The sequence below is a fragment of the Bombyx mandarina genome, chromosome 24, assembly GCF_030267445.1.
Source record: "Bombyx mandarina strain Sakado chromosome 24, ASM3026744v2".
Classification (NCBI taxonomy): domain Eukaryota; kingdom Metazoa; phylum Arthropoda; class Insecta; order Lepidoptera; family Bombycidae; genus Bombyx; species Bombyx mandarina.
In genome coordinates, this window is record NC_143230.1 from 10,981,474 (window position 1) to 11,007,913 (window position 26,440).

A 26,440-nucleotide genomic window follows, 5' to 3' on the forward strand; every position below is an offset into this window, starting at 1 on the left:
GTCTGTCTGTCGTGTCTGTTTGATCCGGCTAATCTCTGGAACGGCTGGACCGATTTTGACGGGACTTTCACTGATAGGTAGCTGATGATGTAAGGAGTAACTGAGGCTCCTTTTTTTAGACTAGCTTCGCCCCGCGGCTTCACCCGCGGTACGACAATAACCGCGGATAGCATCGCGGGACTCAGCTATCAATAATAAAATTTAATGTTTCGTTGGAAAAAAAAAGCGTGGGGTGCATGGTATCAGTAGTTATAAATATTTTATGAACAGATATGAGTAGAAGGGTTATTTTGATAATACCCTGAAAAGCGACCCACGCTTTTTTACAATAAAATCATTTTCTCTTACACTATTATTAATTCAAATTTATTAAAATTTATTTTTCTATTTATAGTTGGATTTACTATAAAAACGTTTTTTTTTCGTTTTTTTTTAAACTATTATTTATTTATTTATTTTTACGGTTTTTAAATCTGGCGTTTTCTATTGTCACATTATATTATTGTCGACAATTCCCTTCAGCTTATGGTTTCCGTGGCAGCAGATGACTGGCTTAGTAGAAGTCGTTAGAGTTTGATGAACTAAGCGAAAAAATCCATTCACAGCTATCGGCAGCTATCAAAGTTAATCTAAATCTAGCTCTACGAAAGCTCAGCTATAAGTTTCTAGATGAAGCTAACCTTCTTTCCTGTTCTTATTTTCTTGCAATGACATCGGATTCTGTGGGTTGAGAGACCTATACAATAAATAATTTAGTGTTTCACTACATAGTATAAAACAAAGTCGCTTTCTCTGTCCCTATATCCCTATGTATGCTTAAATCTTTAAAACTACGCAACGGATTTTGATGAGTTTTTTTTAATAGATAGAGTGATTGAAGTGGAAGGTTTATATGTATAATAACATCCATTAAATAGTGGAGAAATCAATAATAAATTACAGTTTCCGAAGAAAAGCGAGGGCGGGTCGCTAGTATTACAATAAAATACGCATTATGGTTTTTTAGTGCCCTCAAAGTTGAATCCTGCTGGATGGGACTTTTTATTTCGAACATTCGAAGGTGACCTCATCGTGTGACGTCATTTGGGGCAAAACAAACTAAATAACTTACGTACATAACAATTGACCACATATGACGTACGTTCAGTGTTTAGTTTGACGCGGAATAAAAAAATATCTATTAAGTTATTTAAAACGCAAAAACCACTAGTATTTCACGAGAAAAATGCTTTTAAAGATCACTTTCATATAATTAATGGCACCTATAAATAATATTTGGTTTGTCTTTTTTATAGCAGACCGATCGTATCGTAAAATACATATTCAGTAGCTATAAAAAGAATTATAATGAAATTATAATTGAATATTAAAAATTAAGGGCACCTCTATGCTTTATGTGAGCTACACTAAAAGTTTTTAATTACCGAAATAGTATATTACGCACCGAGGGAGAAAAGTAGGACATTCGCGCCCGCAAATTGTGTGCTTATACCTGCACTTTTTTTTCAACCGGATTGAAAAGTTCGCTTTTAGTCCCTGGCACGCGGGACAAAAGTACCCGATTCTCACGGGGCGAAAAAAATTAATATACATACATATGCTAATTATTAAGGAGGATAGAAGTATAGAGCAGCTTCATAGTGTATTAAGTGTCCGCTGAAAGGAAGCCAATGAAGATGGCGCCACTGTAGCAAGTGGAGAGATTTTAAAAATAGCGCCATAAACTATTAAAGTAGGATATTAAATTCAGAAGAAAAGAAACACTTCCTGCGTAAATAGTAATCTATATTATACATTAATACGTGAAGCAAAAACTTTGTATCCCTTTTTATGAAAATTGCGCGGACGGAGGAGTACGAAATTTACTACACTTATAGAGAATATAGAGAAGGAGTGCAGAATGCTAATATCTTTTTAAAATAACGCAATAAAAATACATTAAATCAATAAAAAAGTCGGTGATCTGATTGAGAATAGATTACTCGTAATATTGTTTGTCTTTAATATTATTTGACTAAAGTGTAGTCTTGGCGAAATCTGTGATTAGAGAATTATTATAGTCTTTGACAATAGAAGCATAATAGTGTTCCAACTAATAATTTAAATTAATTATTGTCGAGTTTCGACTACTGTGCGACCACTAGTAAAAATAAATAGTTGCGATTTTAAATTCTGTATTTTATTTAATTACACAAGTCAGAAGTTTTTTTTTGTCAGTACATAACGCTACACTCTGCTTAAAACTGCTATATTCATATCGTTTCCACATCCTACACTAGCGCTATGTTGGTGAGTCTTCCAACAATAGCTCGCTGGTTACAGACGGACACTTTCAACTTGTCCCCTATACAAGATGATGCTCCTTACATCTACCCTCCATACTAATTATGTTGACAACGACTCGAAAATTTGAAGACATGGTAAATGAAAAAAAAAACATGTGACAGTGTGTTGTGGTAATATATCGCCAGACTAAGCGATTGCGGTCGTTTCTGTAAGTGTGATTACAGTTTTACTTAATAAAAAAAAAAAACGTTTTTAAGCATAATTTGTTAGCATAAGTTATTGCATAGCTTTTATCGCAGGCTTTGAGCGCAGCGATCGAATCAAGAAATTCCGTAACGAAAATAAAACCTAACGCCCCCCACTCCGCCTACCATGTAGCTCGCGTTCAACACATTAACACGTTGCGCTTGTGTAGTGTTTGTGAATAAGCGCGCGGCGTGACGTCGCACTGCATGCGCATCATGAAAACTGCCGATCTCTCTCTCGCACGGTCTAGCTTATGAGTGTGAGGGGGACAGTTAATGTTTTGCTTTTGTTGAATGTTTATAAATATAGCGTATATAATTGCATAAGTTGATAAAAAATGCTATGCAATAGCTTTACCGCGGCAGTCCCCGAGTGCCACACGTGTTTTTTTATAATTAAATACTAGCGGATCGACAGACATTGTCTTGCAAAAATGAATTCAAGTCGATTCAGCCATTTAGTTGCAGTATAGGTGAATAACCTATATACCGACTGCAGCGCCATCTGTCGGACTGATTTGTGAGTTTAAACCATCCAGGGTGCCACCCATGCGCATACAAAAAAAATCATTCAAATCGGATCAGCCGCTTAGGAGCTCAGTGACATACACACGTACAGTAGAATTATCTACTGTACGTGTGAATAAAAAATATATAAAAATGAATTGCTGTTCGTTAGTCTCGTTAAAACTCGATAACGGCTGGACCGATTTGGCTAATTTTAGTCTTGAATTATTTGTGGAAGTCGAGAGAAGGTTTAAAAGGTAGATAAATATGAAAATGCTCGGAATTAAATAAAAATACCAATTTTGTTTTTTTTTTATGTGTCCCCCGTCGGACGGACGTTTTGTTTGTTTTAAGTTTGTTTTATACAAAAGCTTAGGTCTTTTATTTATCGATTGAGGTACTACGAAGCCTGCCGGGTCAGCTAGTATATATATATAAAGATATTCGGTAATTAAAAACAGCAGTGTGGCATTGTATTTCTCGTCTAGAAAAAGCTCCCATAGTTAATAATATTATGCTTATATTTAGTGTTTAAGAAATCATTTACTTTCTGTGTAATTTATAAATAAATTATTTCTCTTTGGTACAGTTGTGTTTTTTTTTGTTAAATATCTACTAATACTGGTATTCGCATGATAACCGATATATGCTAGTATTTATCGATACCTGAAAACCCTCAGACACAGCCCATTGAGTTTCTCGCCGGATCTTCTCAGTGGGTCGCGTTTCCGATCCGGTGGTAGATTCTGCAAAGCCCTTGCTAGGGCTAGTGTTAGCAACGTCGTCAGGTTTGAGTCCCGCGAGTTCACCTACTAGTTAAGGCTACGCTGAAAAGGTCTCTCTAGACCATCAGCTTAGGTAGGGAAAAATAAAAAAGGAAAGTAAAAGTATAATATTTTTTTATTGCTTGGCTCGGTGGACGAGCTCACGGCCCACCTGGTGTTAAGTGGTTACTGGAGCCCATAGACATCTACAATGTAAATGCGCCACCCAGCTTGAGATATGAGTTCTAAGGTCTCATTTTTAATTACGGCTACCCCCGCATTTCAAACCGAAACGCATTATTGCTTCACGGCAGAAATAGGCAGGGTGGTGGTACTCTACCCGCGCGGACTCACAAGAGGTCCCACCACCAGTAAAGACTTTTTGCAGATGTTGGGAGCAGACCCCAGGCTCACATATATTTTTAAGATTCTACCCACCAAAAGACTCCCATCGGACTCTCTCATCCGATGTCCGATCTCCGTAGTCAGAGTAGCGGGTATATATCTGTTGTATAAACAAGGTTTGTTGAATTAAATTTTAATTCCCAGAAAACTAAACCGACTAAAAAGGGGGAAGGTACCCACAAATGCTTGTTGATATTGTTTGTCTTCTGTTCCCGGGGCACAAGTTGAATAGCAAAGTTTGCGAAAAAACAGTATTTTTGAATTTAAATAGTTTTTTTATTGTTGCGCGCGCGGTGTGAATCGTCGACTCAGTTCGTTCTTCGCGCGCTAGGAGGCGCGTTACAATTCTTCATAAAGCCGATAGATGGCGTGGATTAGGAAAAACGAATCTTAGTCGGTTCCCTAACAATATCTATCTATATCGTTCCCTCACTGCTGAGGATTGCGACCACATGTGACGTTCCTCCACAGTGTTCGGCCATGGGTGGCATGGATTGCACGCTACAGACTACCACTTAGTGCTTCCCTTACTAGATCTGACCATCTGGCTTGTGTTCTGGCCACGGCGCGGTTGGCTTCCAGTATTCCGCAATGATGAGTCTCTCTAATTCATGTTTTTATTTATTTTATGATTGAAGGATTACTAGTGGCCCGGAGGCCTTTCCAGTTTCACCAGGACATGTGAGCGAGCAAAGGCTCAGCCAGGAGGGGTGGGATTTGCTAACAGCTACCCGAGCGCCTCCGAAGGAGACCTAACAACTCAAGAGCAGCTGCTTCGCGAATGAATTTACTACCGGATCGGAATCGCGACCCGCTGAGAAGATCCGGCGAGTAACTCAGCAAGCTGATGCATAGGTTACGTTGCACGTCGAACTCTTTGTTGAGTTCGACGAGTACGGTTACCGGGGTAATGTCTAATTCATGTCTGTGAGACCGCATGATGTGTCCGAAGAAGCTCATAACACGTTCTCGACAGATGGCAGAGAGCCATTTTCGGATGTTTAGCTCGGAGTAGAGGGTAGGGGTTTTAAATCCGCAACCGATCGTTTTGAAAACAAAATATTAAAATACTTTAAATTCTTTATTATACTTTTATTGCCTTTTCACCATTCAAATCCTGTTCCACTCTCCAACAACAACACACCGTCAAGTCCGGAGGTAAGATCACATCACAACTGCTACAGATATTACATGTCCTTCTTCAAACGAGGCTTGTGAAGAGTATTAAGCGGTAGGCAGCGGCTTGGCTCTGCCCTGGCATTGCTGATGTCCATGAGCGACGGTACCCACTTACCATCAGGTGGGCCGTATCCTAGTCTGCCTGCTCGGGCAATAAAAAAAAATAGTACATAGATTTACAGAGGGTACATTAATACATTCATTTCAATATTTTTTGTTAATTTTAATATTTTGAGTTCACATATTTTCACGTTATGCCATCCATGAATTTCAGTTTAATTTTTGTCTAATATTTTTATATTTTTGTGTATCTGAAGTAAAGTTGTTGTATTCTTCGTACGAAGAACACTGCTGCTTAAGATACAGGTTTTATCAGCTAGTTCAAGCGCAGATGCAAATTATGATTGTGTTTCGACTTCTAAGTTAACAATAAGTAAATAAAAAATAAGCTCGCCGAGTTTCTCGCCGGACCTCCTCAGCGGGTCGCGATCCCGATCCGGTGGTAGATTCAGCGCAGCACTGCTATTCCTAGGGCTAGTGTTAGCAATTTCTAATCACGTCATTATAGATCCTCCCGATCCATTAACGGTGTTTTTAGGTACCTCAAGCACCGATCACCGTCCTCGTCGAACCCGTCGCTTGCGACGAAGGGTTCCACAAGCGAATCAACCCATAGACACAGCCCACTGAGTTTCTCGCCGGATCTTCTCAGTGGGTCGCGTTTCCGATCCGGTGGTAGATTCTGCGAAGTACTGCTCTGGCTAGGGCCAGTGTTAGCAACACTTCTGGTTTGATCCCCGTGAGCTCACCTAATTATTAGGGTGAAACTGAAATAGCCTCTCAAGGCTATCAGCATAGGTAGGGAAAAAAAAGAAGCAATTTCTCTCAGTTTGAGCCCGTGAGCTCACCTATCCGACCGCGAAAAGCTGATATAGCTTAGGCTACCAACGCATAAATAGGTAGCAAAAAAAAAAAACAGATAACAAAACGATCCTAGCACATCTAGATAGATTACGAACTTAGTATCTATATAGTCACGTAGATTACATTAAAACAATTTACGTATTTGTGAGCATCAGAAAATTAGATATGGACTAAATATGGAATTTCGTCAACAAACTAAACTTACCGATGCTCTCAGCCACGCACTCTCACTTAAGTGGAGATGGGCCGCACACATCTCATGATACCCAGACAAAAGATGGACCATTGAAGCCACACGATGGAAAGGACCAATGGGGAAAAGGAATGTTGGTCGACAATTAAGACGATGGGCTGATGACATAACACACGTCGCAGGAAACGACTGGATAAAATCAGGCAAGGACAAGGAGTCATGGAAAAGGATGGAGGAGGCCTTTACCCAAATAGGGGTCCAAATCTCATAAATAGTACTAATATCAAATAATTAATTAATTATAAGTATGTAACCTTTTAATTTTAAACTACAACTTACTAACAATCATTGTGTTATAAATCGAGAGTGAGAATTGGATTAAATGGCTTTATTATTAATATTATTAAATATGGAACGCGTGAGTTTGTGCTATCAATGTAGTAATGCGATATCTTACCGATTTTAAAACCGCCATAAAATTTCAATGCGGATGATTTGAATTCAAATTATTACGTTAAAAATCTGTATGGGTTAGACACACTAGACTTCACTAGTAGATTGTTTCCTTCATTGACGCTAACAAAATCTTTAAAACACGAAAATAGAGCGGCGAATAATTTACAAAAAAATTAACGTTAATACTTGATTGACGTCCAAACGTAAACTTTGATAACGGATGTCAAAAGTACAAGCAATAAAATATTTTAATCAATAAATCCTATACTTGAAAGTTTTTGATACGAACGTTATCTCGTTTCTGTGTTTTTTTGTTCATTCACGATCTCCGAAGCTCCCAGGCGGCCGCGAAAATAATTTATAAAATGGCGCCTAAAATTCCTGTAGTGACGTTCAACAATGGAGAAACTATTCCCGTATTTGGATTAGGAACGTGGAAGGTAAGATATATATATATTTTAAATTAACCGAATATAGCATTATTATTATAATTAGCCAAGACTCAGTTCGTGAATTATGGTGAACAGAGGTCAAGGCTATAATAAAAAATACTCTATATAAGTACTCTGCCAAGAGGAACCAACTATGATCATGTTGCTGATAGAGTATTATTTAGTTGTGAAATATAAAATCATATATAGTTCAAGTTGAGAATATATTTCCTTTAAAGAGTTAGGTATGTTACTATTTCGGTGATCAAATCTGGCAGGCTTCAATATTTTCAGGATGTATCTAGATGTGTTCACAAATAAGTTCCACTATGATGGGGTAGCATGGTAGTGGGATGGCAAGTATTTTCTTCGCTTTTCTGGAGTTTTAAAATTACTTTTCCGGTTTAATCACGCCTTTTTATTATAATTAAATTGTTTCCGACGAAAGAATACATTACAGTTTTGGTCACAGATGCCTGAGGTGCTATTCATTAACATTTAAAGATTATACTAGATATGTGTAATAATTAATAGTGGTAGTGCACTGGCACTAAATATCCGACGGGATGAATAGCTTGTCCGACCCGCAAAATTTAAGATTAGGGCAAATTACTAGCTCGCACGTGTCGGTGCTACAACTTTGGCTTTGGTTTCAAGTGAGAGAAAGTATTTATTTATTTTATTACTTAGATTGGTAGACGAGCGCATGGCCTATCTGGTGTTAAGTGGTTATCGGAGGCCATAAATGTTAACAACGTAAATTCTCCCACACACTTTAAGACACGAGTATTAGGTTCCAGTTTCACAGTACAACGGCTGCCCCAATCTTTAAGCCGGAATCCATTTGTTTCGCGGCAGAAATAGACAGGGCGGTGGTACCTGCCCATACGGGACAAATGACAAGAGGCTGACAAAGACACGTTAATTATATTTTTGCAAGCTTAATTTTTAATACACTCTACATTATTGCCCGGTGCTATTCTACGTAGCCACAGCGTCTTTATTCTTAGTCGTTGCGCTCTTGGGGGAATGGTTGTGATTAATTATTTTAATTGTAATGTAATTTACTATTGGATGGGGCAGATTTGATGAATTTTAAGATCCCTTCTTCCCCACCATCTCCAGTTGCTCGAAGCCATTTTGCTCCACTCATTTAAAGAATGTCCCACTACAGGCTTGATGTGGTTCGCCTACTGCTTGAGAGACTTACCACACGTTTGTGCCGTCTATCCTTTGCGTTAATTAGTCAATAAAAATAAATATATTTCAAAAACTTAAAAAAAAACAAGCTTAAATAGCCAACTGAACTAACAATTCGGTTCAATAAATTTTATCCCGCTGATACTAGTTGGTATATTAGAGAACAATTATAAAATTATTGTTTCATCATCGGTCCTTGATGCGTGACCAAACTTTTATGTTAATTGAACGCTTTGAAGTCCGTGAAAACAACGCTTAAAGATGCCGTTACGTACAAACAAACATAGGTACATACGTATCGAGCTAATAAAATAGCGTTAATAAATAATAAGTATTATGCGGCTGTTTCCATGACACTTTTGTTGGCCTTGCGTTAGCCAATCAGATGTTGACAAATCAAGATTAGTTGATAGCTAAGTTGATACCGCTACGTTCGTATCTATAATTCTTTTTGTCAGTTTGACATAATACGAGTATTGCCATGTTAAATCTTTTTCCCCTTTTACCACTTCTCGATTTTGTTCCTTGATTCTTTTGAATTTGTTGAAAAGGCGTTGCTTATTTGGATATTCATATTTAGTATAATTTAAATATTTATTAGAAAAACTTGTGCTGTTTACAAAAAAAATTCCATTTATGTCCGAATTTAATTTTATAATGTATTTTAAATTTTAATATTTTATATTGTGATCTATTTTATTTTTTAGATATCTTATTTCTTTATGTGCAACCGAATTTAATTACTTTCATTCATTTTATTTTATTTAAATGTATGGCATCAACGTTTTTATGTATTTGTTTTAAATGGTCGTTTTTTCTTCAAAATCAGTAAAATTATGGTAATAGTTAACTATTACCATAATTTTTAACTTATTAATTCTTAAAGTATTATCTATATCTCAAATATTTCTAATGCGATAGAATAAATAAAACTTCACAAACTTAGATAGTATTACTGAATCTAAGCTGAAGATTGATTTGTGGTTGAAGACGATAGTTTCGATCGATTTGAAAGTTCATAGATCCAGCAATTTTAACACTGTGCATCTTATGATTTGAACAGGAGCTCACAATTGCAATAGATAAGATGACTATTTAACTGTTAATTTGATCTGATTGACTGTTTAAGTATTGCCTTAATAAACTGTATCAACTGGAACCAATGCGTTCTTCCACAGTATGTTTTAATTATTATTTAACAAGCAGATTTCTACGCCAAATGTATGGCTTTTTTCTAATAACGCCAGGCAACATTAAAACATTTTCTGTTGTGTGTGTGGGTACTCTGTGTTTTTAAATTAAAATTTCAATTGAATCTTTTTTTGTAGCCGGCTAGGTAGCTAAGTTTTAGAAATACTAAACTAATTTAAACTGTGAAAATGGCGACAAGTGTGCCTTTTGTTGAATTCAACAACGAATTGAAATGTCCGATATTAGGATTGGGAACTTGGAAGGTAAATTATTTATTTATTTACCTTACCTTTTGCCAACGAAGGCAAAACGGCTTACGGCCCACTCGATGTTAAGCTTTTATCGTCGACATCACTAACCGTCTAAGCATCCTTTTTAAAGTTTCTCTAGAAAAGTCAATATGTCGTATGTTGGGAAAATAATGAAAGCGGTATGTAGTGGTTTTAACTACACGTATATAAACTGAAAATATGCTCCTTCGGTATGCGGTTCGGTGATTAAAACACACTTCTGAGCATTAACAGTTAACACAGCGGTACAAAACATAGAGACGACCATTAGAACATTTTTTCCATCACTTACGCTAGTCTTTCTTGTGAAAGAAATGACCAATTAATGACGAGCATTGAATAATTGAAATGATGTTAACTAAGAAGGAGGCTACATAAAGACTCCTAAAAGAGTTATCTTCTTTATTTGAGTGGTAGACATAAACCTATGCCCGGTTTTCATAAAAATAAATAAATTTGCCCTTATTGATAAACGAGCTTACGATCCACCTGATGGTAAGTAGTTACTGTCATTGACATCAACAATGTCAGGGGCACAGGTGAGCAGCCGCCTACATTAGTAGAATAATGTTATTCCTTCACTGTGGAAATCAATCATGAATATTTGTTGAGTACATATTTCATTAGAAAAATTGGTACCCACCTGCCGGATTAGAACACCGGTGCATCGCTCAACACAAATGCACCAGACCTCTTATCGTTTAGGCCACGACTTCATATAAAAGATTTGACATGCCGCTGAGCTGGTTTCATCCTATGGATTTATTTTGATATTTAATAAGCTCATTGACATATAGAGATTGCAAATTTGACAGTACAAACTTATCTTACAAACTTTACTATGTATATCATGTAGTAACTGATAACACGAACTAACCGAATATGACTATAGATAAGAGCCATTTTAGTTAAATAAGATTTAAGTTTATTGTCCATCAAATTGATATGGAAGCTATCGTAGAACAGAGGATATCTGATAGACACCTCAATCTTACTAATGTCATTTTCAAGATAAATTTGCATAAGCATAAATTGCATAAGCATAAATTTGCAAGCCTACAAATTTCAAACAATAACATGTGGACCGTCGGTTAACCGAGCAATTACTTCACCCACTCAGTGGAAGATCTTCTCTCTGTACATTACCTCTGAATTTTTTTTGCCATTCACACAATAAAAGCTGGTCTGTGATATTATCTGTGATAGGTTTGAGATTAAAAATTGTTTTTTGGAAATTTATTCAAGATACACTTTCCTTGAAAATCACAAAATTTAGAATATTTAATTTAAAGAAACAATCAATCAAGTTTTTTTTTTTGCAGAAGGGTGGACGAGCTCACGTCTCACCTGATATTAAGTGATTAGCGAAGCCCATAGACATCTACAACGTAAATGCCGCCACCCACCTTGAGATATGAGTTCTAAGGTATCAGTATAGTTACAGTTGTCTCATTTGAGACATTCTCAAATCAACAACAAATGGAGTGCAGAATGATATAAATGCAAAAGACTATGTTGATTTGTTTTAATCCCGACCGGCGCCCTCTTCTTCGACATCGCGAAGGCGTTCGACAAAGTCTGGCACAACGGTTTAATTTATAAACTGTACAACATGGGAGTGCCAGACAGACTCGTGCTCATCATACGAGACTTCTTGTCGAACCGTTCGTTTCGAAATCGAGTAGAGGGAACTCGTTCTCGTCCTCGTCAACTGACCGCCGGAGTCCCGCAAGGCTCCGCGCTCTCCCCGTTATTATTTAGTTTGTATATCAATGATATACCCCGGTCTCCGGAGACCCATCTAGCGCTCTTCGCCGATGACACGGCTATCTACTACTCGTGTAGGAAGATGTCGCTGCTTCATCGGCGACTCCAGATCGCAGTAGCCACCATGGGACAGTGGTTCCGGAAGTGGCGAATAGACATCAACCCCACGAAAAGCGCAGCGGTGCTCTTCAAAAGGAGTCGCCCTTCGAACATCACTTCGAGCATCCCACTCCGTAGTAGGCGCGCAAACACCTCCGCCGTTAGTCCCATCACTCTCTTTGGCCAGCCCATACCGTGGGTCTCGAAGGTCAAATATCTAGGCGTCACCCTCGACAGAGGGATGACATTCCGTCCCCATATAAAAACGGTACGCGACCGCGCCGCGTTTATTCTAGGACGACTCTATCCAATGCTTTGTAGTCGAAGCAAACTGTCCCTCCGCAATAAGGTAACTCTCTACAAAACTTGTATACGCCCCGTCATGACGTATGCAAGCGTAGTGTTCGCTCACGCAGCCCGCACCCACTTGAAATCCCTTCAGGTTATTCAATCACGATTCTGCAGGATAGCCGTCGGAGCGCCTTGGTTCCTTAGGAATGTGGATCTCCACGACGACCTGGAGCTCGACTCTTTTAGTAAGTATCTACAGTCGGCATCGCTGCGCCATTTTGAGAAGGCGGCACGACATGAGAACCCCCTCATCGTAGCCGCTGGAAATTACATACCCGACCCAGTAGACCGAATGGTAAACCGTCGACGTCGCCCAAAGCACGTCATTACGGATCCTCCTGATCCATTAACGGTGCTTTTAGGCACCACAAGCACCGGTCACCGTCCTCGTCGAACCCGTCGCTTGCGACGAAGGGCTCGACGAGCGAACTAACCCATAGACACAGCCCACTGAGTTTCTCGCCGGATCTTCTCAGTGGGTCGCGTTTCCGATCCGGTGGTAGATTCTGCGAAGCACTGCTCTTGCTAGGGTCAGTGTTAGCAACTCTCCGGTTGAGCCCCGCGAGCTCACCTACTAACGTTAGGGTGAAGCTGAAATAGCCTCTCAAGACTATCAGCATAGAAAAAAAAAAAAAAAAGATTTGTTTTTTTTTCTTCTAGCAACACATACTTAATAGAGTAATTCTTGTATTAAATGGTGAGCTCATCTGATGTTAAATGGTTACAGACACATGCAGTTTTAGTACCTTATTTTATTAGCTGTAGTGGCTGATAGCCTTGAGAGGCTATATCAGCGTAACCTTAACTAGTAGGTGAGCTCACGGGGCTCAAAACTGACGACGTTGCTAACACGAACCCTAGCAAGAGCCGTGCTTCGCAGAATCTACCACCAAATCGGAAACGCGACCCACTGAGAAGATCCGGCGAGAAACTCAGTGGACTGTGTCTGAGGGTCAGAGCGCAATACCGCTTTGCCGACTAAACACAGAGAATTTTGACTCGTGGAGGCTCACAGCATTGTCTACAACAGTGATTGGCAAAGTAGGACCCGCGCAAGTATTTAATCCGGCCCACCGAGAGTCCATCCATCCTAAATATTCTAGTCAGCATTTTGGCGCGTAAAATAAAATCTGACGTTTATAATTGAAAACTATCGAATTTTTAATGAAAGCTCCAATTCGTCAGGAGTGTTTTGAGCTTTCATTATCTCATAATTAATTTGCCATTTGCCATCATTATAATTATCGCGGCAGTCTGTCACAGGTATTAGTTTATTTATTGGAATAAAAAAAGCATTCTTTGTTTATTTATTTATTTATTACACTTCATGTAAAATTTACATTGGCGCACTTAATGCCTAAGGCATTCTCTACCAGTCAACCAAAGGTAGTGAATAGTGGTGGGTGCAATGAAATTTATATTAATTTACAAACACAAAAAAATAAAAGTATATACGTAGATATATACACAATCACATATACATACATACATACATACATACATATAAAACTATACAGTATTAAGAGGAATATAATAATAAATTTCCTTAACAAATAACTTCATCTTAATAAGTTCATGACGATTCTTTTCACCTATCTATCACACGCCTCACGTCTCACACGCCTAACAAGGCGTAAAAGTAAAAGGTATTTTGTTTATTAAAAAGGTTTAATACATACAAAATGTATTTTTTCTATAATTCTAGCCCTTGTCTAGAATTTCTTAAACTTTGTGGCCCGCCATTAAAAACGTTTGCCCACCACTGGTCTACAATAACTCAGCCGGAAATATATTTAAAAAAAAACACTTAAAATTATCTAAAGTCACTGACCTCAAATTAAAATTTATCAATTATTGTATAAACACGCATTACCATTTTTTTTTAATTGTCTTATAAATAAATACAATTGATTAATCTTGAGTTGTTCGGCGCTTAGCGATCGCTTTTAACGTCATGCCAGACAGAGAGGACAATATATTGTCTTTTTATTTTTTTCCTGCCTATTCTAGTAATCTTGAGGGGTTATAACTAAATTCACAGAACGAATAAGTGAGCTCACGGTGCTCCAACTTGACGACGTCGCTAAAACTGACCCTAGCAAGAGCCGTGCTTCGCAGAATCTACCACCGGATCGGAAACGCGACCCACTGAGAAGATCCGGCGAGAAACTCAGTGGGCTGTGTCTATAAGCTAGCCAGCGCCTCAAACTGTTTGTCGTAGTATGCGAGTTTGACGAGGACGGTGACCTGTGAATGGGAAACTAATAGTAAAATACACGCCTATAGTAATTTCAAGGTTTTTTTTATAGCTCTCGTAGGCACACGGCCCCCATGATGATGAGCGGTTACCGTCGCCCATGGACTTCAGCAATGTTAGGGGCAGAGTTAATACGGTGCCTACCGTTAAGTACCTACCGTAGATAAAAAAAAAACTAAACAAAATTTCCAACACTAATACGATACATGAGTTAGTAGTGAACAAAAATAAATCAAATAAATGACTTAAAATTTACAAAAAGGCAATAAATAAGACAAAGGATTTGTTATCAATCTTTCGCAGACCATTTATCGCTACTTTAGAAATGAAATGGCATAACTCAAAAAAATTAAGAAAATTGTTTTATATTTTTAAGGATTTATAAATTAATTTCTAAAATAAAAAAAATAAACTGTCTCTTTTGGTCTAGAAAAATACCAAATACATTTTACGTGTCTTTTGAATCATGCACCTTAAACTTTAAGGCTTAAAGTAATAAAATCATTCAATTGCAAAATTTTGCAAATCTTCAATAACGTTTGAACGACTTATGAATTAATAATAATAAGAAGAGCACAAAGTACAATTTCCGTGTCTTTTAAATCATGCACCTTAAAGTTTAAATTAGACACTTTGAGGCTTAAAATATCTATTTATTAATACGCGAAGCAAAAACTTTGTATCCCTTTTTACGAAAATTGCGCGGACGGAGGAGTATGAAATTTTCCACACTTATAGAGAATATAGAGAAGCAGTGCACAAAGCTAATATTTTTTTTAAATAATGCATAAAATATACATTAAATCAATAAAGAAAACATTACACACACTACATAACTACATACAATGTATTTGACGCACACACGCATGTATACTATTTATTGACAAGCTTTTGTTCTTGACGTCTGTTGTCAAATTGAGAATAGATTAAATATTGTTTGTCTTTGTTAATATTTTTTATAGTGTAGTCTTGGCGAAATTTGTGATTATAGAGGTATAAAATACAATCATAATAGTGTACAAACTTACAATTCCAATTAATTATAGTCGAATTTCGACCACTGCGGGACCTCTAGTTAAAATTAAAACTGAAAAATTGCATTTCTTAAATTAAGTTTTTGGCCCCCATTTCCAAACAAACCTAAGAACTTTAGATTGAGCCACTGCAATTCTAAAGGTTGCGATAATATGTTTGTCTCAATTTTAGTGTCGCTTTGTCGTTTCATTGAAACATTAATGGCAATAATTGTGTCTTTTAATACTGTATAAACTATTATATGTATGTATGTACGTGTGTATGTTTGTATGTATATACTTTTTGTAACTTAATATAAATTTCATTGCACTTACCACTATCTACTCTGCACTACCTTTGGTTGACTGGTAGAGAATGCCTTAGGCATTAAGTCCGCCAATGTAAATTTTACATGAAGTGTAATAAATCTATTTTCTATCTATATACATATATATAAAAATAAATTACTGTTCGTTAGTCTCGCTAATACTCGAGAACGGCTGGACCGATTTGACTAATTTTGGTCTTGAATTATTTGTGGAAGTCCAGAGAAGGTTTAAAAGGTAGATAAACATGAAAATGTTCGGAATTAAACAAAAAAAATATCCTTTGATATGTCCCCCCCCCCATCGGACGGATTCCTTTTGTTTGTTTTAAGTTTATTTTATACAAAAGTTTAGGTCTTTTGTTTATCGATTGAGGCACTACGAAGTCTGCCGGGTCAGCTAGTAAATAAATAAATAAATTATGACAGAGGAGTTTTCATTTCGCTAATGCCTTGCGTTCCAGTCGAAGCCAGGCGAGGTGACGCAGGCAGTCAAGGATGCCATTGACATTGGCTACCGACACATCGACTGTGCCTATGTTTACGGAAACGAGAAAGAAGTCGGAGAGGCCATAACCAGCAAAATTAAGGAAGGAGTCGTAACGAGGTACTGTTTATTCAATCGCAGCCTTCATCATCATAATCAGCCACAGACTTCTACTGCTATTTATTGCTTAGATGGGTGGACGAGCTCACAGCCCACCTGGTGTTAAGTGGTAACTGGAGCCCATAGATGTCCACAACGTAAATGCGCAACCCACCTTGAGATATAAGTTCTAAGGTCTCGGTATAGTTACAACGGCTGCCCCACCCTTCAAACCGAAACGCATTACTGCTTCACGGTAGAAATAGGCAGGGTGCGGATCCGTGCGGACTCACAAGAGGTCCTACCACCTAAAAAAAAATTCTATCTAAACAATATTACAATACATTAATTACACTGACAGTGGAGATAAAAAGACCGCGGCTCAGCTATGTGATAGGTGAAACTATCGCTGCTATTCTGCCGCTGCCTGTATAATTTTAATCAATAAACTAATCTAATCTATAAAATAATAAACTAAACTACTAAAACTAAAATAATATAAACTACTCTTTAAAAAAACAAAATGTGTGCAATTCACACGTGGTAGAAGTGAAACCTTCCAAAATTAAAATACAATTATCCTAAACGTCTTAAGTATATGTAAAATTTTGTCATTAGTAAATAATTGTAAGGTAGCGCCCTCTGTGAATTGATATTTTAATTTCACGTATAATCCTAAATTAAAATTCACTACAAGAGCTTTCATACACACGTTAGTATTAAAAAATCTCACAGATGGCGCTGTATTAAATAGTATGTATATTTCTGTCTCATTCTTTGCTGGCTTCATCCTACACATTTTTGTATTTGTATCTCTTACCTGTCGTTTTTTCCGTTGCATCCGGTTTGAAATCACAACGATTCTAAAGAAGTTTTCACTTCAAAATCTAATAATAATAGTTCGCGAGTGCTCATGTAAGTTCTTATTCGATTCAGGGAAGATTTGTTCATAACTTCGAAACTGTGGAACACGTTTCATCGCCCGGACTTGGTGCGCGGTGCCCTGCAGGAGACCCTGGACAATCTGAACGTCCAGTACTTGGATCTGTACCTGATACACTGGCCCCAGGCCTACAAGGTGAGGGAGTGGTGAATGAGAAGACGAGGATCACTATCCATGCTTTGTGAGCCCACAATGGTACCAGTAGCCAATTTCATGAAAGGAAAGCCATCACACAGCTCTTTTCTATTGCTTAGATGGGTGGACGAGCTCACTGGTGTTAAGTGGTTACCGGAGCCCATAGACATCTACAACGCAAATTCCGCCACCCAGCTTGAGACATGAGCTCTAAGTTCTCACAGTTTTAAGTTTTTAGCAGTTTTAAAAGTGATGGAGACTTGGTTTTATGAGCTTCGGTGAGCACTTGACACTAAGTGAGTGGTGAGATCAAAGACCCGTCTAATCATTAAAAAACTGCCTATTTCGGCTGCGTGCGTTCCGGTAAAAACAATAAAAAATTGCATGGAAATAATTAGTGTTTTAGTGTCTGACACTTTAGGGTTTTGGGATAGATTAGTGACAAATGACACATAATAATCTCCGCAGGAAGACGGCCCTCTCTTCCCGACCGACGAATCCGGTAAAATCCAGTTCTCGGATGTCGATTACGTGGACACCTGGAAGGCTATGGAGCCGCTCATCAAGGAGGGTCTGGTCAAGAGCATCGGAGTCTCCAACTTCAACTCGAAGCAGCTGGAGAGGTTGCTGCAGCACGCGACTGTCAAGCCGGTCGTCAATCAGGTAGACCGCTGCGGCACTTGGTCAATGTCAATACACTTCTTTGTAACTCATAGTATCCTGGTACTTTTGATTTTACTGTTCAACAATAAGCTGATGAGTTTAAGACCTATATGGTGTTAAGTCAGTGAGGGCATCCACGTTATGACGTATGTGCGTTTGGTAACCACTTAAAATCAGGTGGGCCATCAGCAAAATCAACCCAAAATTCATTAAACATATCTTGTGTACCAAGAGGTTCGTTCAAGTTTCCTATATTAGACTTCCTTGTATGTCATAGTACCCTGGTACTTTTGATTTTACTGTTTTATGGGCTTATGCGATGTTAAGTCCGTGACATCATCCACGTTGTTACGTATTTGCATTTGGTAACCACTTAAAACCAGGTGGGCCATCAGAAAAATCAACGCAAAATTCATTATTAAACCTGTCTTTTGTACAAAGTGGTTCGTTCAAGTTCCTATGTTACACTTCCTTACATGTCATAGTATCCTGGTACTTTTGTTTCTATTATTTGACAAGTTCATGGCCTATCTGGTGTTAAGTGGCTGCATAGTTTCAGGACGCTATTCACGTAAGACCTATAATAGCTGTAGTGATCATTTAAAACTAAATGAGCTAAGAGCTCATTTAAAAAAAAAATATATACGTATGCAACTTGGTGTATGTGACAGAAGTGAAACTTCTTTTGCGGTCTGTAGTATTAGTAGTTGTTTTCTTAATTTTTCATCCTTAAATCAAAATTACAACGAAATTTGTTACAGCGAAATTACTACATGAATTCCGTGACCCACCTTGAGACATGAGGTCGAATTTTCAGTTATATAAGTGACCCTATTACGGATCCTTCCGATCCATTAACGGTGCTTTTAGGTACCACAAGCACCGGTCACCGTCCTCGTCGAACCCGTCGCTTGCGACGAAGGGCTCGACGAGCGAATTAACCCTCAGACACAGCCCACTGAGTTTCTCGCCGGATCTTCTCAGTGGGTCGCGTTTCCGATCCGGTGGTAGATTCTCCGAAGCACTGCTCTTGCTAGGGTCAGTGTTAGCAACGTCGTCAGGTTTGAGCCCCGTGAGCTCACCTACACGTTAGGGTGAAGCTGAAATAGCCTCTCAAGGCTATCAGCTTAGGTGGGAAAAAAAAAATACAATTCGAACTCATTATTGGTGCCTAGCAGATATATGAAGGATGGTTTTACTTCTGAACAAAGCTATCCTAAGTTATACATACACCTCCTTATGTTTCATAGTACCCTGGTACTTTTGTTTGTGTTATTTTACGTAAATCGACGAGCATACGGCTCATTTGAGTTAAAGTGGTTACTGGAGCTGACGTAGACCATTACTCGGATACCTCCACCTACTTTGAGGCTTGAGGTCGAGACCTCATGAATTCTTCCTACCAGCTTTAACATTTCCTTAGGATATCCGCGCCGCGTCACACAATCTAGGAACAAAATATCGAAGACGCTTTATCCGAATATGAATTTCCAGGTGGAATGTCATCCTTACCTCAACCAGAAACGCCTCAAGGAGTTCTGTGAGGCTCGCGGCGTGAAGATCACGGCGTACTCTCCCCTTGGCTCGCCGGACAGACCCTGGGCTAAGCCCGACGACCCCCAGCTCATGGAGGACCCCAAACTGAAGGCCATCGCTGACAGACTCGGGAAGACTGTCGCCCAGGTCCTCATCAGGTAAGAGATGAAGAGGTGCCAATAGAAGAATCCATTAGTTGACACGCACTAATAAGGAACCTAGACTTGTAACTATACTGAGACCTTAGAACTCACACTTCAAGGTGGGCGGCGGCACTTACGTTGTTGATGTCCATGGGCTCCGAATATGTTAGAGGAAGTCTGAAAGTGGCACCTGTGACAGAGAAGTTGAGAGCACCTTTGAGATGGCATGGACATGTGATGAGACGAAATGAAAATGAGGTTGATAAAAGAGATCGAACTATGAATGTGGAAGGCTTTAGAAGGAGAAGTAGACTTAAGAAGAAAAAGACGGATTGCTTAAAAGGCGATATGTCTAAGAGGGGAGTGAGCGAAGAAATGGTATATGATATGAGGAGTATGGAAGGAGAAAACATGATGCGCCGACCCCAAGTGACTGGGAGAAGGGTAGGAGAATGATGATGATGTCTATGGGCTCCGGTAATCATTTAACACCAGGGGGACCGTGAGCTCGTCCACCCATTTATGCAATAAATAAAAATAATTTTTAGGTGGTAGGGCCTCTTGTGAGTCCGTGCGGGTAGGTACCACCGCCCCGCCTATTTCTATCGTGAAGCAGTAATGCGTTTCGGTTTGAAGTGTGAGACAGTCGTTGTAACTATACTGAGACCTTAGAACCTATATCTCAAGGTGTGTGGCGCATTTACGTTGTAGATGTCTATGGGCTCCAGTAACCACTTAACACCAAGTGGGCTGTGAGCTCGTCCACCCCTCTATGTAATAAATAAAATATATATATATATATATATATGTAGGATGTGTAAGAACTGAACGTATGAAAAGAGTGTGAAACGGAGTGTAAAGATGTGAGTGAGGGAAAACGGAAAGAAAGGGAGAAGAGAAATGACAGAGAATAGGAAGATGGCGAGGACGGTTGAAAAATGAGCCAAGACGTAATAAAAGTGTTAATTATTAAATTTTATGCGCTGCGATCCCTATTCTATATATCGACGCTTGAAAGGCAACCGTGACTAAGCGACAATGCGTGAACTTTACAGTAGACTAATTTAAAGTTGAAATACCTGAAAAAAAATCTATTTTAACGAATCTAGCTGTAGGATTGAAATGTATTTAATAGACCTAGAAATAATTTTTTTTTTACGCATCGAATATGGTGATTGCCTATCATTTATGTACAAAGCAGTTAGTGTCGCTCAGTCACGTTTACCTTTCAAGCGTCGATATATATAATCTGAATCTCGGAAACGGCTCCAACGATTTTCATAAAATTTAGTATACAGGGGATTTCGGGGGCGATAAATCGATCTAGCTACGATTTATTTTCAGAAAATGTTGTTTTATTCGTGTTTTCAATAATTAACTCTTCCAGACATCTATTGGCGAATAATAATACTATTTTTCTTAATTGAGGGCAACTAACCGCTTTAAAGACAACAAGATGGCGTTATCGAAAAAAAACCGAGCAAAGCCCGGTCATCGTCTAGTTATTATTATAATAGAAGATTTTGGAACATTGTAACTTTTATTTTATGCGCTGCGATCCCTATTCTACATACATATAATTCTTTAATACAGATACCAGATCGACAGCGGGAACATCGTGATCCCGAAGTCCGTGACCAGGAGTCGGATCGCGAGCAACTTTGACGTGCTCGACTTCAAGCTCTCCCGGGAGGACGTCGCCCTCATCGACTCGTTCGACTGCGGCGGTCGGCTGGTGCCCATGACAGCGTAAGTGGGGTTTGATTAGCGCGCGCGGGTAGGCGTAACAATAGAAAAAAAGGCGTAACAATAATAACTAGTGGTCTCCCAATAGTCGAGATTCGACTATAATTAATTGAAACTATAAGTTTAAATATTATTATGATTCTATTGTCAAAGACTATATTTCTATAATCACAGATTTCGTCAAGACTATACACAAATAAGATTAACCTATTTTCAATTTGATCACAGACTTTAAATACTAAACAAAAGTTTGACAATAAACAAAGAGATATGTGGGATGGTATGGCGAAATCTAGTGGATATTTAGTTTAACAACAAAATCTTTTATTAAAAAAAAAAATACTATTCATCACATCATTATGTCATCGTTAAGACTGTTTTATGTTTTCTTATGTTATATTAAAATTTGTCTTCCCACTTAAATGTGTTCTGTCTAATACAGCATGCCGTGTGTAATGTTAATTTTTTTTTATTATGAATAATATAAAAAAAAAAAACAAAATGTGTGCAATTCACACGTGGTAGAAGTGAAACCTTCCAAAATTAAAATACAATTATCCTAAACGTCTTAAGTATATGTAAAATTTTGTCATTAGTAAATAATTGTAAGGTAGCGCCCTCTGTGAATTGATATTTTAATTTCACGTATAATCCTAAATTAAAATTCACTACAAGAGCTTTCATACACACGTTAGTATTAAAAAATCTCACAGATGGCGCTGTATTAAATAGTATGTATATTTCTGTCTCATTCTTTGCTGGCTTCATCCTACACATTTTTGTATTTGTGTCTCTTACCTGTCGTTTTTTCCGTTGCATCCGGTTTGAAATCACAACGATTCTAAAGAAGTTTTCACTTCAATAACATTCTGCACTCCTTCTCTATATTCTCTATAAGTGTGGGAATTGTCATACTCCTCCGTCCGCGCAATTTTCGTAAAAAGCGGTACAAAGTTTTTGCTTGCTGGCTTCATCACTTCATCATAACATTTCCTCTAAAAAAAATTCTTTACGTCATTTGTTGAATTGTCGATTCTTTTTACCTTGAAAATATCCGGTAAACGGTTATAAATTTTAATGGCTATTTTTTGTTATAGCTTAGACGACTATAGACTAATAATAGACTAAAAATAGAAAGACTATAGACTTTTATATGCTTAGATGGGTGGACGAACTCGCGGCCCGCCTGGTGTTAAGTGATTACTGGAGCCCATAGACATCCACAACGTAAATGCGCCACCCATCTTGAGATATAAGTTCTAAGGTCTCAAGTATAGTCATACGACATAAACATTCTTATATATCCTCAATCGGATAACGTTTCCGTAACGCTTTTTCGTTACGTTAGTCTAGTCAACAAGTTCAAAAACGTGTTAAATAGACATAAAGCTCCTAAAAATATGTACGATAGCTCATTGGATGCGGAATGATGTCTACAAAAATGTTTTTTAAGGGCTTGTTAGCACATAAAAAATTGCGACTGTTATAAACAAAATAAGATTTAAAAAAAAAGAATTTGGTTTTTCCTTAATAATTTCTAAAATAATGAAATTTAAGGAATTTTGAAAAAAGATCCTGAAAGAGGAGGAAATTTCCAATAAAAAAGTCCCAACTCCCGGAATTCTATCTCTATTATTTATAAAAAAAAATTAAGGCTGAAAATAGCGCTCCGCGAGGTCGTTACGGCATAGGCGCGCCGTCTAAAAAGCCGGTATATCACCTAAAATATTTTTTTTATAGTATTAAATAACAATTTAAAAATTTGAATAAATTATGGTGTAATCTAAACACTTGAACGAAAAAAACCTCGGTGAAAAAAAATTTTATATCGATTTTTCAAAAATTTACACCATTGTTAATTAACTAACTTTTTTCCAGTCTCTGTTTTTATAAATTACGGTATAAAAGTTTCAATAATTCATCTATAAATTTTTCCCTTCGTGGAGCTCTTATCATTTAAGTACTTAATAAAGTAATGCAAAAAAAATTTTTCATCTTTATTATTTTGATAATTAAATTTTTTTTAATTAACAAAAAATTAAATTTCTAAAAAATGTTATGAAAAATAGTTTTTTCCGTAATATCTTAATATTGCTGTTTTTGCATCTACCATAGGTATTAATTAACAATTAAAAAAAAAAATACGCTATTTGTTAAGAAATTGTTTATAAACAAATAGACTATTTTGGGATTTTTAAAAAAAATATTTTTACCGTCTTATTGTATAGGTCAGGTGAAATAATGTTTTAAAAAAAAATATTCTTAAATGTTTTAATTGTTTAAAATCGTTTTTTTCATATTTCAATTGTTTAAATAATTAGTTAAGAAATTATTTTTTTCTTAAAAATCATCATTGACTCTTTTCAGCGGATTAACAAAGAAATACATTTTTTTATAAATAATTTCATTGTTTATTAACTTAACAATTTGTTATAAAAAATTAATATTAATCGATATATTTTTTTTCGAAAACTACAAAAAATTACAAAAAAAACCATACATAACAAAATATAGAAAAAAAAAATTGTATTTTTTACAGCATTTTTAGATATTATATGATAATGAAATTACATAATATTTTATAAATAATAGAGATAGAATTCCGGGAGCTGGGACTTTTTTATTGGAAATTTCCTCCTCTTTCAGGATCTTTTTTCAAAATTCCTTAAATATCATTATTTTAGAAATTATTAAGGAAAAACCAAATTCCTTTTTTTTTAAATCTTATTTTGTTTATAACAATCGCAATTTTTTATGTGCTAATAAGCCCTTAAAAAACATTTTTGTAGACATCATTCCGCATCCAATGAGCTATCGTACATATTTTTAGGAGCTTTATGTCTATTTAACACGTTTTTGAACTTGTTGACTAGACTACGTGACTCAAGTCGTTTCAATACAAGTTAATTTTTTTATTTTCCAGTTCCCTCGGGCACAAGCATCACCCGTTCGAAAATGAAGAATTTTAATTGAAACATTCGTAATAATGCTGAATATTTGTAATTTTAGATGCGATTAACGAACGAATTTACGTTAAATAAAGACATTTTTGATGATTGGTGTTTAATTTTTATGCTGCGGCCTGTTTGTGTGGTTCTGTGAGGTCGCACGTCATTTCCAAGGTCCAGCGAACCTCACAAGCGCTCAATGAATTCCAAAAGCTAAGAAAAGCATCAAGGAATCTTTCGGAAGTAAAGAGTTTATTATAATAATAATGACCAAGTTCCACTAGGTCAACGGGTCCCAAATCGGATTCTCTGTGCCGGAGACTGACATACGTACTTAAATACGTTAAAAAATATACCTACAACTCGACCAAGCTAAGTTTGCACCTCGCATCGATTACGTCACTTTGCCGCTTAGGTACGGTCTGAAAAAAGGATTCGCTATGACTTGTAAAAATGTAAAGAAATGTTTGTTAGATTTTACTTTGCATTTATTATTTTTAACAATATATTATACATAGATAGGTACGTTAGAATATAACGATATCGAACTTTTGTATTAAGACCACCCGGGCGTTCTTGCATTTTTTTTAATTTGTATCTCAATTGCTCAGAATAATTTTCCTTTATATTTCTCCCTTCGCTGTGTATCACCTTTCCTTTCATTTTGTTGCCCACAACAATCCTCTCGAAGTAAAAAAAATTGAACGTTAAGCGTTCAGTAACAACAGTTCAACAAAAACTTTAACAAAAATAGTCCAATAATATAACTAAACTTCTAATCGCGAAGAAGCTTCAGAGCGCAGCCCTAGCCCTAGGACAGTGGTTCCGAAAATGGCGCATAGACACCAACCCAGCGAAAAGTACTGCGGTGATATTTCAGAGGGGAAGCTCCACACGGATTTCCTCCCGGATTAGGAGGAGGAATCTCACACCCCCGATTACTCTCTTTAGACAACCCATACCCTGGGCCAGGAAGGTCAAGTACCTGGGCGTTACCCTGGATGCATCGATGACATTCCGCCCGCATATAAAATCAGTCCGTGACCGTGCCGCGTTTATTCTCGGTAGACTCTACCCCATGATCTGTAAGCGGAGTAAAATGTCCCTTCGGAACAAGGTGACACTTTACAAAACTTGCATAAGGCCCGTCATGACTTACGCGAGTGTGGTGTTCGCTCACGCGGCCCGCACACACATAGACACCCTCCAATCTCTACAATCCCGCTTTTGCAGGTTAGCCGTCGGAGCTCCGTGGTTCGTGAGGAACGTTGACCTACACGACGACCTGGGCCTCGAATCTATCCAGAAATACATGAAGTCAGCGTCGGAACGGTACTTCGATAAGGCTATGCGTCATTATAATCGCCTTATCGTTGCCGCCGCTGACTACTCCCCGAATCCTGATCACGCAGGAGCCAGTCACCGTCGACGCCCTAGACACGTCCTTACGGATCCATCAGATCCAATAACCTTTGCATTAGACGCCTTCAGCTCTAACACTAGGAGCAGGCTTAGGGACCCCGGTAACCGTACTCGTCGAACTCGACAAAGGGTTCGCTGTGCAACCTAACCCATTAATCAGCTCGCTGAGTTTTTCGCCGAATCTTCTCAGCGGGTCGCGATTCCGATCCGGTAATAGATTCTTTCGCGAAGCAGCTGCTCTTGAGCTGTTAGGTCTCCTTCGGAGGCGCTCGGGTAGCTGTTAGCAAATCCCACCCCTCCTGGCTGAGCCTTTGCTCGCCCACCTGTCCTGGTGAAACTGGAAAGGCCTCCGGGCCACCAGTAATCCTTCAATCATAAAGGGGAAGCGGGCGGAGCGCCGCATTTCAGCGAGCTGCAAACTTAGCTTGGTCGAG

General features: G+C 37.9%; 1 protein-coding gene across 2 annotated transcripts; it reads left to right on the forward strand.

Moving 5' to 3' along the window:
- Positions 1–7,243: 7,243 nt before the first annotated feature.
- On the forward strand, positions 7,244–24,692 carry LOC114248479 (aldo-keto reductase 1B). Of its 2 annotated transcripts, none has more exons than XM_089737905.1 (7): positions 7,244–7,399; positions 16,349–16,491; positions 17,407–17,548; positions 18,017–18,211; positions 19,706–19,905; positions 21,484–21,639; positions 24,560–24,692. In XM_089737905.1, exons 1-7 carry the CDS (start codon positions 7,325–7,327, stop codon positions 24,603–24,605), a joined length of 957 nt encoding a protein of 318 aa, XP_089594031.1. In that variant the 5' UTR covers positions 7,244–7,324; the 3' UTR covers positions 24,606–24,692. The 2 variants fall into 2 exon arrangements, with proteins under 2 accessions (XP_089594031.1, XP_028037532.2); XM_028181731.2 differs by lacking the exon at positions 7,244–7,399 and adding an exon at positions 9,824–10,044.
- The last annotated feature ends 1,748 nt before the right edge of the window (positions 24,693–26,440 follow it).